The sequence below is a fragment of the Gorilla gorilla genome, chromosome 11 (assembly GCF_029281585.2).
Source record: "Gorilla gorilla gorilla isolate KB3781 chromosome 11, NHGRI_mGorGor1-v2.1_pri, whole genome shotgun sequence".
NCBI classification, from domain to species: domain Eukaryota; kingdom Metazoa; phylum Chordata; class Mammalia; order Primates; family Hominidae; genus Gorilla; species Gorilla gorilla.
In genome coordinates, this window is record NC_073235.2 from 88,187,375 (window position 1) to 88,204,975 (window position 17,601).

General features: G+C 31.3%; 1 protein-coding gene across 2 annotated transcripts in view; it reads left to right on the top strand.

Moving 5' to 3' along the window:
• The window catches only part of FSIP2 (fibrous sheath interacting protein 2), a 96,881-nt gene that overhangs the window by 5,015 nt on the left and 74,265 nt on the right, over positions 1-17,601 (top strand). Inside the window, exons 4-10 of one of the 2 annotated variants that reach the window (XM_055380356.2) lie at positions 582-671; positions 1,696-1,835; positions 2,931-3,072; positions 3,575-3,685; positions 9,994-10,120; positions 12,464-12,550; positions 17,254-17,369. In XM_055380356.2, coding sequence (XP_055236331.1) covers positions 582-671; positions 1,696-1,835; positions 2,931-3,072; positions 3,575-3,685; positions 9,994-10,120; positions 12,464-12,550; positions 17,254-17,369 — 813 coding nt within the window. The remainder of the gene's footprint in view (positions 1-581; positions 672-1,695; positions 1,836-2,930; positions 3,073-3,574; positions 3,686-9,993; positions 10,121-12,463; positions 12,551-17,253; positions 17,370-17,601) is intronic. The other variant, XM_019022845.3, reaches the window with a different exon arrangement.

Consider the following 17,601-nt stretch of genomic DNA (forward strand, 5'->3'; position numbering starts at 1 on the left):
TAATCCAATTACAGCTAATTGAAATTATTACTGTGATAACTAATTGTGTGCACTAAACTCCTTTTATGATATAAGTAATATTAATAAAGTAATATGTATATACTTTTTAGAGACAGGTTTCACTTTGTTGCCTACACAGGAGTGCAATGGCGCAATCATGGCTCACTGCAGCCTGGACCTCCTGGGCTAAAGCTGTGTTCCTGCATCAGCATCCTGAGTAGCTGGGACTACAGGCACATGCCGCCCAGCTGGTCAATTTTTTTTTTTTTAGAGTTGGGGTCTTGCTATGTTGCCTAGGCTCATCTCAAACTCCTGGCCTCAAGAGATCCTCCTGCCTCAGCCTAAGTAATGTTTTTGGATAGAAATTTATTGCTGATTAACAAATGCAGAGAGATATTACTTACAAGATTGTTAGCAGTTTATTACTCTTTATGCCAAAATGTCATCAAATTTTGTCACTGCTATTTTTTAAGTTATTTTTAAATCAATTTAATGATTTAAAACTATATTTAAAATATTTATATAATATTAACATATCAAACATTTTTAAAATATCCATCTGTTTTCATTTTTGTTTGTAGGTTGTATGTACCTTGAGAGAATTGAATAAGTACAGGCAATATCTTACCAGTTTAAAATTAGACTTTGAGAGAAACTATATAAAAGAACAAGTAAGTTAAATACTTACATTTGGTTTATTTACATAGAGTTTGGAAGAAATGCTTGATTATATGTAGAGTGTTCTTCTAATAATATTTTGACCCTTTATTATTGACAAAGTAATTGAATATTTTTTCCAAGTGAAAATTTACAGTAGGAATAAACAATATTTTAATTTTGCTATATTTGGCCAAGAATGGGAAAGGGACTGGGTTATCTATCAACACACCAGTGGTAGCTGGCATAATTCAATAACTAAATTGCTAGTCAGATGTGTTGTTTCCCCCTGAGCTAATGCCAATAACAAACATCTCTTGTGGCAGAAAGATTCTTAAATTGAAACCTAAAACAATTTGAGCCATAGGAAAAGAACTATAATTATCTGTAGTGTTCTACAGTGATTCAAGAATATGTACACTCTGTGTTTGTACTCATACATGTGCACCTGTAAAAATGTTGTTCTTGAATGTGAACAAAATGTTGTTCTTGAATGTGAAGTAGAATGATTGGGTGTAGAGTGAATGGTTATGGATAGTGACTTCCTTTTGATTTTTGACTTAAAGGTGTGTGTGTTTGGGGGTGTGTGTGTGTGTGTGTGTGTATGTTTGTGTGAATTCAGATTTTAGGGTCAAGAGGTTTGGATCAAAGTGAGAAAGGTATATTTACATGAGTGTTTGCAAATGTATGTCCTAAAGATAAAAGGGTTAAATACAAACGAGAAAGACTTTACTATATTTCTAAGTATTCTGTATTTTCCCCACTTCATTCTGTGCCCAGTGTTTCTTCTCTACTTCCTGCATATTTTTATTTAACTTATTTAGAATAGGTAGACAAATAAACTGAAATGTTTACCTTTTATTTTCAGAGATAAATCTTAATTTTGGTTTACTTCTCTGTGTCTTTAATGGATTCAAAATAGATGTAAATGCAATTAAACAGAATTAAGCATTTATAAAATATAGAAATTTAAATGGTTTTATTTCTGGGAAATGTAAAAAGCATTATATATATGTAATACACACATTTCTTAAATAGAGAATACTTGCAAAACAACTACATAACATACCGGAAAACAATCAAATCCCTCAACATTGTGATGTTGCACAAGTCCAAAACTGGTTGTTAAAGGAGGGCACTGAATCTGTTAAGGACCAGGAGCGGCTGATGAGGCATAGGTAAGATTAAAGTTGAGGCATATTTTATGGGTATGTTGTGGACCTAAATAAGCTGGAAAATACTAGAAAGAATTGAAGACAATTTAAATACTAGACACCATTCTCCTGGATCCCTCAGAGTGTAGAGGAAGGAAGTGAAACCAACAGGTGGAAGATTTTTCTACCAGAGGGGTTAGGGTTGCTGGACACCCAAGGGATAAGCCAAACTGGTTATTGAAAGAAAAATTAGATTCAAAATCTTTCTATATTAGAATATAGAAACAATATATTCAAACAATATATTCAAACAATAACAGCTTTTTAAGATTCATCTTTAAGAACTGACAGCATTTGAGGAAGTTAGTGCAAAGTCAAAAAAAGTAAGTTTGGAATAACTGATGCCAATATATAAATATGTGCTGTCTATAAAAAAGATTGTAAGCTCATTTGAGTATGACTCCGTCATATTCAATCATGGCCATTCCATGGACAAGCCCATTTCTTAGGAAGTAAAGGATGTTATAGTTCTTTTTCCTTCACTAGGGATGCGGTAAGGAATTAGGCTGACTTTTATTACCTGACTTTTATACTCATTCCATGGTTTCATTATATGGTATTATTGCCATAATACATATTGATGTACCAGAGATCCAGACTACAGATGAGAGATTTGTTCAGGACTTGTAAATTACAAGGAACCCAGTGCCCAGTTTTTCTTAGAGAATTCAAATGGACTGTTTTTTTTTTCCACATTTGAAGTTACTGTTTCAGTTATTTCAGCCTTTTTTGCAAGGTCATATTCTTAAACCTACTGAGTTATGAATGCTTACTGTGCAAAATGTTTTGAGTAACTTTGCTCTGCTTTTTACCATTATCTTTGCCATTATATCAGATACTTGTGTAGTGGAGAGACCTTATAATAAGTAAAACATGGTGAGCTGGTGGGTTAGGCTGTTTTAAAGGTTTATAAACAGGACTGACAGAAAAACAGTAAAATTCTTGTAGTTCAAGAAATGAAAGGCAAGCAAGGAAGTGGTTTGGGAATGGCATAGCAGATGATGCCATCATAAAAGAAACAGCCAATTCACCTTTAGCAATATTTGCACTCTTACTCAGATATTTGGATATGATAAGTAGAAAACTAGAACAACTTGAACGCACAGCAGAAGAACAACGCCTATTCCTAATGGATAGAGAAGAAAGACGACAGCGGGAACACACAAGAAGAAAACTTACTCTTCGTAGAAAAATAGAAGAGGTGAGAGACAACAACTTAAAAATATTAAGAGAAAAATTGTGTACAGTTGTTGCATTTGTAAATAATTTTAACTGTACATTCTGCTGCTTGAAGTCATTTCAGTTCAAAATAATTTGTTACCATTAAATTTCCTTCATAGCTATAATATACAAGTTGTTACATAAAATAATGAGGTGGATACCACAAAGTACATATATAAGCCAATTTCTGCTCTTAAAGAACAGTTAGAAAGTTAACTAGACACTATTTAACTCTCTTAATGCCCTTATTGTGGAGACAAAAATTTTTTGAAATTTAGCTTTAGTAAAAAGTATCATATTTGCATTCCTAATAAGAGTGTAGTAAGAAAAGTATATTCTAAACCGAACGTATGCCTTTCATTATGCTTAACCCGATTTCTATTAGGCCCTGACTTGTTTAATATACTTTTTGGTGGGACAAAATACAAAGATATTGTTGTGAAAGGCACACACACCAAGTGCAGTAACATTGTGATTTCTAGGAATGGAAGACAAAAGAGATGTTACTTCTGACAAGGATGGCAGAAGATGTTAAAAGAGAAGAGAGGATAGAAGAACAACGGCATAGAAACAGAGAAGAGAGTGACAGGAAGGTAGGGTGAGCTTTAACCTCTAACTTGAGCTGTTCGAAGAGAAGATTTTGTTTTGGTTTTTTGAAGTACAAATCACTTTGTGAGATGACTGTTGCCCAGTTACTCCAAATGATATGCGTGATATAAAACTGCAAGTTATGGGCATTTTTAGTATTTTTGACTATAATATAAAAAGTACTGCTCTATTATGTGATATAACTATTTTTGGCTTTATTTTTACACCATAAACCATACTTGTAATTACTATGAAAAAATTAAATGACCGATTAACTTTTTTTAGAACCAGCAGTTCTTTGTCGGATTTCTCAATTTTTCCTCACCAGTTCATTTTATTTAGCTTAACTTTTTATCTTTAATAATATATAAGATTTTGTGATTTAGAGTGTAAATCAATAAAAAGAAAGAGAAAAATCCTACCACCACCACCCTATCAACCTTTTAGTTCTCACATATACACATACACCCCCCAATAATGTTTCCAATAATATTTATTTTTTCCAATTAATAATTAAAAACAAGCATTGCAAGCTGTTCTGTAGGCTGTTTTTTTCATGTAATAAAATGCCATTGTCAACTTAGCATGTTGATAAATGTTGATCTAAAATTCTAAATGGCAATTTTAGGCAGGTTATTGTTAACAAACCTAGCTATGAATGTAAGATTTACACAATTTGGTTTGTATTGACATATACTGTTACATAGCAATTTTGTAAAAATATTGAAAGTTTAAATATGTATGCTTCTCTTTCATTCTGTTTGTTACCTGTACCTTTCAGTACCATCAGAGACTCACTGCTCATTTTGCAGGCTCAGCTTATTCCAATTTACCATGATTATTATTTTTCTTCTTTCTTTTTTGTTTTTCTTTCTTCTTTATTTTTATTTATTTATTTATTTTTTGTGGAGACGGGTGTTTGCTATGTTGCCCAGGCTGGTCTCAAACTCAAACTCCTGAGCTCAAATGATTCTCCCACCTTGTCCTCCTGAAGGGCTGGGATTACAGGTGTCAGCCACCACGCCCAGCCATAATTATTATTAATATTTTCTAATACTCAGTTTTTCACTATTTTTCAATGAGAAGTCTCACCAAGTTGTCCTCTTCATTTTGCTCTAAAACTGCACATCTCTGGGCGACAGAGCAAGACTCCGTCTCAAAAAAAAAGAGAAAGTATCTTTGTTTTCCAGAAGCAATTGAATGCACTAGATTCTTCTCCTTTTGCCTAATGTCAATTACTATCCAAAGAATGTTGGTCAGTTTTAGTGACGACTAATGCAACTGATCAAATCAGCCTGGGAGGAGTGCCCATTAGAGGTGGTCACTGACTATAAGCATGATAACACCACAGGCTGCCTAAGCTGTGCTAATGGCAGAGCCATTTGAACACTGATATTTCCAATGGAGTTATTTTACAATTGTCTTTCGTGAATCTTGTTTTACTATAAGAAATTTTGAATTCCTTTGTGTTTCATTACATTATTATGTCATGATTTTCAGATTTGACATTATATATTTTTTCACTGCAAATTATGTCTTATTATATTATAGTTTAGATTTTGCTCTTAATATCTTTGTCAAAAATTATTTGTGTGGATCTATTTTTGCACTCTCTTCTATTCTTTGACCTATTTGTTTGATTGCTGTACCTTTAATAATTCTTTGAATCTGTCATGTCAGTCTTACACATTTCTTTTTCTATTTCAGTTGTTTTAGTTAATCCCAAGCCCTTTGTATTTCCATATAAATTATAGTATCAGCTTATTAATTTCTACCAAAACATCTTGCTGAGTTTTTTTTAATTGGATTTGCATTAACTCTATAGGTCAGTTTGGGCACAATTTACCTCTTGATAATATTGAGTCTTTCAACTCATGAACCACATATGTCGCTCCATTTATTTAGGTCTTAATTTCTCTTAACAGTGCTATGTAGTTTGCAGTGTACTGTTCTTATATATCTTTTCATAAATTCATCCCTAGGTATTTCATACATTTTATGCTATTGTAATTTGTATTTCTTAAATTTCAAACTTTGAATACTTAATGCTAGCATTTAGAAAAACATCTGATTTATTTATATTCATCTTGTATCTTGCATTGTTAATAATCAATCATCAGTTCTAGTAGTTCTTTTTTCTAGATGCCAATTAATAGTTTACATAGATGATCATTTCTGTGAATAAAGGGAGTTTTATTTCTTCTGATGAGTTCCTTTAATTTTTTTTTCTTGCTTGATCACACTGCTTGAAACCTTCAGTATAATGCTGAATAGAAGCAGACATACTAGCTATTTTTGACTGGTGATTTGTTTGTTAGTGGCTCTCTTTGCTAGTGATCTCAGGGGGAAAGGATTAAGTCGTCGCCATTAATTTTAGGGTTAGGCATGGGTTTTTTTTACAGGTGTCATTCATTGGGATGAGGAAATTTTCTTATATTTCTAGTTTGCTGAACATTTCTATCAGAAATGGATGTAAGATTTTGTCAAACATTTTCTTCTGTGGTTTTATTGAATTCATATGTAGGTTTTCCTTTGTGGTTCATTGCTTAGTAGATAACATAAATTGATTTTTGAACGTTAAATGAATCCTGAACAAAAGATCATTAAACCAATATACTTGGTCTGATTGTATTATCATTTTTACATATTGTTGTATTAAATTTGCCAACATTTTGTTTAGAATTTTGTACTAGAGATGTTAGTGCAAAATGTAGTTTTCTTGCACTACCCTTCTCTGATTTTGGTATCAGGGTAATGCTGGCCTTATACCATAAATCTCTATGTATTCCATCTTCAGATTTTTGAAAAAATTATTTTAGAATTGGTATTGTTTATTTTTCATATATTTTATGGAATTTATCAGTGAAGACATTTGGGTATGAGGTTTCTTTGTGGGGAGATACTTTACATACCTATTCAAAACATTCTTTTTAAAAGTTTTGATAGTGTATTCTAGGAATTTTTTCATTTCATCTGATTTGTGGGATTTATTGACAAAGTTGTTTATAACATTCCTTTGTTATCATTTGAGTATTTCTAGACTCTGGTGATATCACCCACTTTCCTTACTGATATGGTAATTTGTAACTTCTTTTTTCCTTATCAGTCCTGTCTAGAGTTGCTTTTTCTTTTTCTTCTTATTTCTCTTTTTCTGATTTTCTCAAACTGCTAGTTTTTAGTTTTAATGCATTTCTCTGGTTTTTTTTTTCTATTTTGTTGATTTCTGTTCTGATCTTTTTGTTAAATACCTTTTTCTTTTTAGGTGGAAGTCATTAATTCAAGACCCTTCCTCTTTTCTAATACAGAAATTTAGTACTCTAAGTTTTTCCCTGACACTGGTCTATCAAGAGTCCCCAGATTTTTTTTTATATACGATGTTTTATATTTATTCAATTCAAAATACTTTAATTTCCCTTTTAATTTTATGTTTGATTCATTGGTTACTTAAAAATGTGTCATTTAGCTTCTAAATATTTGGAGTGTGTCCAAGATCTTTCTGTTATTGATTTCAAATTTACTATTGTGGTCAGAGAAAAGACTTTTATTTCCCAAATCTTTTTAAATATATTGAGATTATTTTATCATCCCAAACTCTGGTTATTTTGGGTAAATTACGAATGTACACCTGAAAAAAACTTATTTCTACTGTTGTTGGGTGAAGTATTTTATAACTGTTCTCTAGATATCAAGTTCATTGATAGAATTGTTCAAATCCAAGTCCTAGCTCAATTTCTGTCTACTTGTTCTCTCAATTATTGAGAGAAAGAGTTATTAAAATCTCTGACTATATTTTTGGATTTGTCTAGTATCTCAGTTTTTGTTTTATTTGAAGCTCAGTATTAGGTAAAAAAATGGCTAGAATTGTTATGTCTGTTGGTGATTCGATTTTTTTATTGTTATGAAAATATTTTATTTTCCTCTGTTATTATTCTTTGCTCTAATGTTACATGTAATATTAACATTGCCACTTCAGCTTTACTTTGATTACTGTTAGCTCGGCATATTATTTTCTTGTGTTTTACTTTTAAGACCAAATTTGGGTCTTTATTTTTCTGTGTGTGTGTGTGTGTGTGTGTGTGTGTGGTTACTACTCATATAGATGGGCTTTGGTTTCATATCAAATCTGACAACTGCCTGTAATTGAGGTGTTTGTAGCATTTACATTTAGTGCGATTATTAACATGATTAGTTTTATGTCTGTCATCTCATTATTTTTTTATTTGTTTCATCTATGTTCTTTTCTTCATTTTCTGCCTTTTTCTTTTGATTTTTAATGATCCCTTTGTATCTATTTGGTATATTGCCTCTTTGTTTGAAATTTACCAGTTGCTTTAAGGATTATAGTATATGTCTTTAATTTATTAGGCTAGCTCTTAAAGTGTTATTATACTGTATAATACCATTTCACATATAGTATAAGAGCTTTACAGTATTATGCTTTATTTTTTTCCCTTTGGCCTTTATGCTATTTTGGTCATTCATTTTATTTATATACATATACATAATAAATCCCACAATACATTGCTAAGTTTGTCTAAACAATCATTTATCTTTTATCCTGATGTAAATAAGTCATATATTTGGCCAGATACTTAAAATTTTTTATGCTCTTCATTCTTTTTTTGTATACCCATATTTTCATCTGCTATCTTTTTTTTTCTGTCTGAAGGGCTTTCTTTAACATTGCTCCTAGTACAACTTACTTTTGTATGTCTGCAAAAGACTTATACTTTATTTTTGAAAACTTTTTTTTGAGTATATATTGGTTAACATCAACTGGGTATAGAATTCACCATTGACTTTTTTTTTTATTTTAGTACTTTAAAGATGCTGTTTAACTTTCTTCTCTACATTGATTCCAAGAAGAATTCTACTGTCTTTAAACTGTATTTTTATCTATGTAACATGATTTGTTTTTCTGGAAACTTTAAAAATTTTCTTTTTATCCCTAGTTTTGAGAAATTTGATTATTATGACTTGGTGAAATTTTTCTTGTTTTCTATGCATTGGTGTTTTGGGCTTCTTGGACCTGTGGGTTTATGGTTTTCATCAAATTTGAAACATTTTAGGATATTATTATCTAATATTTATTTTATCTTTTCTCTCCTCTCTTCAGGCATATTAGGCTGCTTGAAGTTGTCCCATATCTCACTGAAATCTTTTCATTTATTCACTTTTCTATTAATGGATGTGCCATTAATACAGCCATGGTATTGCTCATCTCACATATTTGAAAATTGCTTTTGGACCTTGTTATGTCTCCCATATCTCTTTTTCACTTTGTTTATATACAAATTGCAATCTTATGTTGCTGTATTGTTTCTTGTCTTTAATTCCAACATTTGTGTCATTTTTGAGTCCATTTCAGTTGATAGATCTACTTCTTTTATAAGTCATATTCCCCTGCTTCTTTACATGCCTAGTATTCTTTGATTGGATGCCAGACATGAATTTTACTTTGTATACTGAATATTTTTATCTTCTTATAAATATTCTTTAGCTTTTTTGATGTAGATAATTTATTTGGAAACAATTTGATTTTACAGGTCTTGCCTTTTATGATTTGCTGGTGGGGTGAGAGCCATGTTTTATCTGGGGCTAGTTGTTTCCTACTACTGAGTTAAGATCCATCTTAGTACTCTACTCAATGCCCTATGACTCATGAGGTTTTTCCAGTGTAGCTTTCCAGTGAAATATTTCTAGGGGGAATAGGCATGTTTTCTGTCCCTAGATAGGTTCCAGTGACTGTTTTCTCCAGTCCTTTAGGAAGATCTTTACTGTAGTCTTGGGTAGTTTTTTTTACATATGCTAATCCATTTTCTTGCTAAATACTGCAAGAACCCTCTAAGAATCTCTGGGGTTCATTCTGTATGAATTTATCTTCTTTCTAGTACATTCAATACTAGCCCAGAAATTCACAAAGGGAAGTCACATTTTATGTATTATATTATGTTTACCTCTGGTAGACCTGAGTGATATTTGGTTAAGCCCTCAGGAATCTTCCAATTGAAGATGATTAAGAAATTACTTAAACTCACCAGGACAGGTATGAATAAGATACCCTGTCTGATCAGAAACTGAGTTAGTTCTCTGATGGTATGTAGAGAGGTAAATTGCATACATGTTAAATATATTCTTTGTGTTTGATCACAAATGGAAATTTGCCCCTTACTACTCTCTTATTTTTGTAACATTACAAATCCAGACAGGACTGATTATCCATTTTCAAAATATTGTCACATTTTAAATGATTTGTTTTACATTTCTAAATGGCAAGTTAATATTAACCAATATATTTTCTTTAATATTGTAGAAACAAGATCTTCTAGAGAAAAAAATGGCTTATCATTTACAAAAAATGCAAGATACTGGCTTTAACGGAGAAGATATGGGAAAAAATACATTTAAATACAGAGGTCAAGATGGAACACATGGTGAATGTGAGAACATTAAAAGATGATGTAGCTAAGTAGAAAATGATTATCTATGTAAAAATCCTTGTGTAATACTCTGTGTACTTACACTTGTTACTCCCTTTGTGCCAGACATTGTTCTAGGCATTTCTGTATTATAGTTCAAGTTGAAAAGTAGGCATATATGTAACAATGATAACAAATTATAACAATCTCATCAATTGGCTCAGGAGACAGTCTTGCCTGTACTGCATTTGTAACCAACCTGCCTATATTTAAAGTAATTACTAAAATTATACAAACTTGTATCTAGGATAACCGCTATTATATACCAACATGGTGTTCTATTATGTTGCCAACCAGTAAGAAAGGGAGGTGGTACAGAATTACGAAAAAAAAGAAGGAAGAAATAAATGAAGAAAGAAAAAATGAAGAAAGTTTCAAAGGAGGAATGGCTTTGTTATGCCCAGCCTCTACCAGCTTCCTTTATTTATAACATTATAAAATAACAATGGCTTTTTTGCTTCGATATTAGATAAAATTTCATGGCCAGAATGCAAAAATGTAGACTTGTTTTAACTATCTTTGACTGTGTAGTACCAGGAAAGAAACTGATTATTTTCCATGCAGCTATTGTCATAGTATCTCATCAGTCCCATTTCTAGGTCAGAGCTTTCCTATGTCACTCCAGTAGATTACCAACTAGCCTCTGTTGAGTCTTCTTTTTACCTGCCTCAAATCCATTTTGTACTATTGCTTGCTACATTTAAAACTCTGTTCTCATGGTTTCTTCCTCCACCCTTAAAGCTATTACCTATTAAATGAAGCTCAGACTGCTTCAGCAAGCATTTATCAGCATCTAGAGTTCAGTCTTTACCTAACTTTTCAACTTTATTTTACACTACATCCTTGAAGATGGCAGCTATGATCTAGTGGTGATATGCACAAGCTCTGGGATTGGATTGTAGAAGTCCAATCCTGTTTCATCATTTTCTAGCGATGTTATGGCTTGGGCAAATTATTTAACCTCCCTAAGCCAGTTTCGTTATCTGCAAACGAAGATAATACTCCTAGATAATTCCTATAAAGAGTGTAAAAATTCTAGCATATAGTAAGAACTTAATTTATTTTGTTGTTTAGTTAAATTAGACTACTGATCATTCCTAAAACACATGTTACCTTTCCGATTTCTCTGCCTCTCTGTATCCAATTTTTCTCAATTTAGAATGACCTGATTACTGTCTACATTTATCAAAATCCTACAGTTCTTTAAGCCCCACTGTAAATTACACGCCAAAAAGTCATTGTTGATAACCCTAACTGGAAGGTCCCTTTTCTGTGAATCTCTCAAGTAGTTTGCACCACTTTTAATTCACTTATTACATACTTCCCGCTGTCTTAATCATTTATAATAGTAAATTCCCACCTTTGTATTCAATAGAACACCATGCAAAGCATATACACTAAGTACACGTTTGCTAAATTGATTAATTCAATCTGTTTAGTTCATTGAGGCAATGACAGCAATATCATGCCTCAGATATGAAATCACTTCAGTAACTATAAAAATTCCTACATCTTCATTAACTTTCTCATATAGCAGGAATAATTTCTGTAGCTTAAACATATGTTATTTAAATACACTGTTGAAGAAGAAGTAGTATGTAAATGAGTTTAATTTATATTATCAAAGAGTCAGAATAGAAAGAATATCCATGGCACAAATTAAATTGAATTATACCACTATGGTAATGTTGTTATCTTCCAACAAGTAAACAACTTTTAGTGGGACAGAGAAAGTAAAAGAAAGGAAGTATCAGAAGAATCTGCTCAGTGATCAGTGAATGGGGAAACAGATCACTCTCATAGTTTACATCTCTAATAACAGCCCCTTGAGCACACATGCAGTGAGGACCTTTTGCCACCTTAATAGTTAGAAAAGCAAAACTACAATTACATTTATTACAAAGAAGGGAATATATATGTGCATTTGCGTATGCCAGGCAGCAAGGCATATCCAAGAATTACAACAGTCACTGTGGACTGCTGAGTCTTCAGCCCAGCCACTATGTTGTTATGCACCCAGATGGAAAACGACATGTTTCAGTTGAGCCAGGTGTAGATTTCCTTTTCTGCTAGAAAAACATTCTATCCCTCCAAGTGTATCTTTTAATATTAAGGGATAATATTTCAAGAATTGTCTTTTCTCCCATTTCACATCTCTGTATCTTCTCCAATTTCTCTCGCAATCCCACACACAGATTAGTATATAGTTCAGCTCCTCTTGGGCATAAAAGGATAAGTAGTCTATCTTGGGTAATTCTGTCATCATCATAAGTAAAAATAAATGTTTTATTATATTTCTTTAAGCTTCTCCAAAGAATAAAAAGAAGACTTCTGAAGATATAATCTTAGTTTATCCTGCTGGAGACCAGAATACATATAAAGAAACACATGGTAATTGAATATTGTGACAAGAAACACTAGATACTAAACAATAATTTGGGGAAAGACAGTTTTGTAACAACTTCTTTCACTTAAGTGCAGACAAATCCTGTTTTCTTTTTGTCAAATAACTGATTTTGAGTGACGATTATCAAGAGCTATGTGGCCTTTATTGCTTTTAGAATTTGATAACCAGATAATTGATTTACTGTTATGAACCTGACATTATATTATTATTTTAGAAAATTAAATGAAGGTTATGTTACTATTAAATATATAATACAGCATGCCTACCAACTTGCAGAAAATATTTTTGCTCAAAATAATCTCAGAAAACTCTGAAATATGTCAGAAATTAAGTATATTTACTCCAGATTCACTGTGGCCTTTAACGTAACATCACTTTATTATCTTTTAACTTATGTTATGTCACTTCATGTTGTTCATTAGAGCTCATTGAAAGACTATAAGCCCAAATTACAATATAAAAATCCTCCAAAAAATATTACCAGAGTATGACTGTTCAAAAACTGAACAGTATCACTAATCTCCCATTATTAAATTTCAAATAAAAAATTAACATATAAATGTTAAATTTCTTGGCCTTATTGGTTAAAAAATAAAAAAAATACTGTTTAAAATCTTTTCTTCCCGAGTATGCAGTTTGCTTAGTTTTCATCAAGAGTCTGAAATGTTGGAAGAGATAGGGTTGCCTTAGCCTAGGATGTCTTTCTGCCTCAGAATCACTGAGGTTCAGTTAATTTAACTCCAGAATTCATGGGTCCCATTTTTAAAGTTCAGCTTTTACAACATACCAAAGGATTATTTACAACTGGCAAATGTATGGCAATACCAGCTCTACATCTTATACTAAATGTAGACAATAAAACTAAGTTATCAATTTCTAAAGCAGTTGTCTCAAGCAAACTGATCCTGTAAAAATCTGGTGTTTAATGCATCCCAGACTGATCTTACTGTTGTCAAAGAATCTCAGTGACATTTCAGGAAAGGATGGTCAATGGAAAATATTGTTTTTAGCCTCACTGCAATACCAGTTTATCATGGCAATTGTCTGGAGAACAGACCTGTAAATTTAATTAAACATGGTTGGGAGAAATATCCTATTGAAAGATGAAATGTAAAGTAATGTGATTCATATCAGAATTGGGTAGAGGTGGTTATGTATATCTACTCTCTTGTTTCAGTGAAGGGTATGTGAGTCATTGTAGTCTTTTTGTGAATTTTAAAAATACACAGTAGTGACATCACAAGTCATCATATGTTTTTAGAGGTGCTCCTCTTCCCCACTCACCATAATCAGGTCTTCCTGGTTTCCATTTCATCATTAAGTCATGAGTGTGAACTCTGTACAGTGTCACATCCTCTATACTCTTATGAGAAATTTGCCCCATACAGTTTTGCAGCTGGTGATTCTCCAAGCTGAGTTCAAAGTCAATTTCCTGCTCCAGCTTCCTAGCTTGTCTTTGTATTTTTTCATTCCCAGAAAAGATCTCAAGGCATTTATTTTGGTTTTTAGATTACCCTAAAGCAAAATGGAACATTTTGTACAATTACATGTATAAATACATGTATAGATTTGTGTAACCAATATCACAATCATATGTAGAACAGTCCAGCATTCCAAAAATCTCCCTCATGCTGTTTATTTGCAGTCACACCCTCCTTCCTCCAACTAATAATCCCAGATTAACTCTGGGATTATTAGTTATGTTACCTCTGGGATTATTATCAAATAGTAATATGTTCTCATAACTATAGTTCATTTTCTGTTGGAGAATGTCATATAAATGGAATCATACATTATGTAACTTTATAAAAATGGCTTCTTTTACTCAGCATAATACCCTGAAATTCATCCAAGTTACAGCATGTGTCAATAGTTTGTTCCTTTCCATTTTATGGATGCACCAGTTTGTTTTTTCATTCTCCAATCAAAAGAAATTTGAAATTTTGGGTTGTTTCCATGTTTGGGTGATTATGTATAGACTGACTAGAAGTACAGTTGATGTTTGAACATCAAGGGGTGATAGTTGAAGTACGGACCCCTTGCACAGTAAAAAAACCACATTTAACTTTTGGCTCCCCAGAAACTTACTAACAGCCCACCATTGACCTTACTGAAAACATAAAATGTCGAGTAACACATATTATGTATGTTATATGTATTATATACTATAATCTTACAATAAAGTAAACTATAGAAAAGAAAATGTTATTAAATTGAAAAAGTCATAGGAAGAGAAAATGTAATGTATTTACTATTAAGTGAAAATGGATCATCATTAAGGTCTTCATCCTCATTGTCTTCATGTTGTAACACCTCTGGCCAGTGGAAGCGCCTTTGTTATAGCTCTAGAGGTATTTTTGGCTTAACCCTAGTGGTCTTTGATAGCTTCCTTGCTACCTGGGAAGACAGGAAGATCCTAGCTTATCTTGTACAAATCTAGTTGCTTTGGCAACTTTGAAAATATAAAGTGATCATCGATAGCTGGGCCTATTTCTAAACATTCTCTTCCATTCTATTGATGTATTTATCTGTCTTTATGCAAATACCTCAATTTTCTTCATTTTTATGGCTTTATAATAAGTTTTGAAATTTGGCGGTTTGACTTATCCAATGTTAGTTGTTATACTAGGTTGACTTGGTTATTCTAGAGCCTTTGCATTTCTATACAAATTTTAAAAACAACTTGCCAATTTTTACAAAATAGCTTGCTGCAATTTTGTTGGGATTCACTTTTCATTTATTTCTCTCTGTCTAGGACCTCCAGTACAATGTTGAACAGCAGTGGTGATTGTGTACATCTTAATATTGTTCCAAAACATAAGGAAAAGTGATACATATGAATTAGGATATCAGCTCTAGATATTTAAATATAGCCTTTGTTAGAAAAAGACATCCCCTTTTTTCTTAGTTCACTAAGAAGTTGTATCATTAATGGGTGTTGAATTGTATCATACTTTTTCTGTGACTTTCACATAATCACACGAATCTGCTCCTTTTTTCTGTTAATATTATAAATTACTTTGATTTTTGAATGAATCAAATTACTTTCGATTTTCTTCATTCCTTGGATAAACTCTACTTTTTCATAATGCATTATTTTTATGTATTATAATATATATTATTAACATATTTTAATATACTTATATTTATTAAAATTATATTATACAGAAATATATATTCACATATATTTATATTATATTATTTATAGTGTATAATATATAAGATAATTAACTTTTTTATAATTATAAATAAGTATTAAAATTATAATTTACTATATTTATGATATAATTATGATTACTATAATATATTATTAATATAATGGTCAGTATAATATTAATAATATTTTTATATATTATATATTATACATAATATTTATTATTTGTTTTGTTTATAATTCTTGCATGTTTGCTCATGGGGGAATTCAACGAATTTTTAATTTATTATAATGCCTTGTATATTTTGTATAAAAGTGATTCTGATGTCAAAGTATGAGATAGAAAATGTTCACTCTTCCTCAATTTCCTGGAAGAGTTTGTGTAGAATTATCATAATTTCTTGCTTAAATATTTAGCACAATTCAGAGGTGAGGTCACTTGAGTCTAGAGCTTTTTTGTGGAAAGGTTTAAACCTCATATTCAATTTCTTTGCTACAGGGCTGTTCATATTATCTATTTATTTGTGATGAGACATGATCATTTGGATTTTTCAGAGAATTTGTTCCTTGTATCTATTTTCAAATTTATTGGCATACATTTTTCATGTATTTCTTTATTATTTCATTTATTAATTATCTGTAGATTCTATTTTGCTGATTTGTGGCTTTATTTGTTTTTGGCTTATTACTTACTAAATATCTTAATTAGCCAGTTTTTTATTTCATTCTTTCTCTCTCTTTTTATGTTTTTTAAAAATTTTACTCTGATATTTATTTTTCTGCTAAGTGTTGGCAAGGATGTGAAAGAACTGAAACTCTGATGCACTGCTGATTGATATGTAAAATGGTACAACGACATTGAAAAACTGGTTTGGCTTTTTATTTAAGTTAAACCTATATTTACCATGTGACCAGTCACTCAGCTACTAGGTATTTACCCAGTAAAAATGAAAAAAAAATGTGTTCACACATGACCTGTACATGAAAGTTCAAAGAAATTTATTATTTATAAATTTTATTTATAATAAAATAAAATTTATATTTATTATAATAAAATAATATGAACAAGTAAACTAAATAAATATTTTATTTATTTATAAAAAACTGGAAACAATCCAAATGTCCATCAACAGGTAAGTGGATAAAAAATTATAGCATAGCCATACAATAGAATTCTTCTCAGAAATGAAAAAGAAAAGCAATACCATTGATACATGCAACAACGTTGTCATGAGTGAAAGAAGCCAGGGAAATATGAAATTCTAGAAAGTGCAAACTAATCTTCAGTTAGTGGTATAGATCAGTGTTGTTGGAGTATGAGAACAGAGAGATGGATAGATCACAAAGTTGCATGAGAAAACTTCTAGGGATAATAGACATGTTATCTTGAATGCAGTGATGATTTCACAGTTGGATACATATTTAAAAGTCAATTAAATACTTAAATAGATACAATTTATTGTACTTTGATTGTACTTTCCTAAAGCTGTTAAAAAAAAAACTATAGAGTTTCTCTCTCTTGTTTTCTTTTAGGACATACAGCAAATGCTGCTCATCAGTGTCAAAATAGTTCAAATAATTTTACGGAAAAAAACTCAGCTTCTGTTGTTTATCAGGCAGATGTGCAGGATAATGGTATAAATCAAAAGGTATACAATTATGCTTTAAAGTTTGGTGTTGTATTTATTAATTTATCTACTTAACTTTTATTTCTATGAACTCTCTCCTTCAGCAGCATAGTACTGATTGTTTAGGGATACTGAGTTTTATTCATGAAACCTGATCCATTTTCCTGGCAGAAAAAGTGTTGAGTTAGCTTTGTGCTAAACGCACTACGGATTTTAGCAGAAAATAACCCAAACAAACATTTGGCAGTAATAA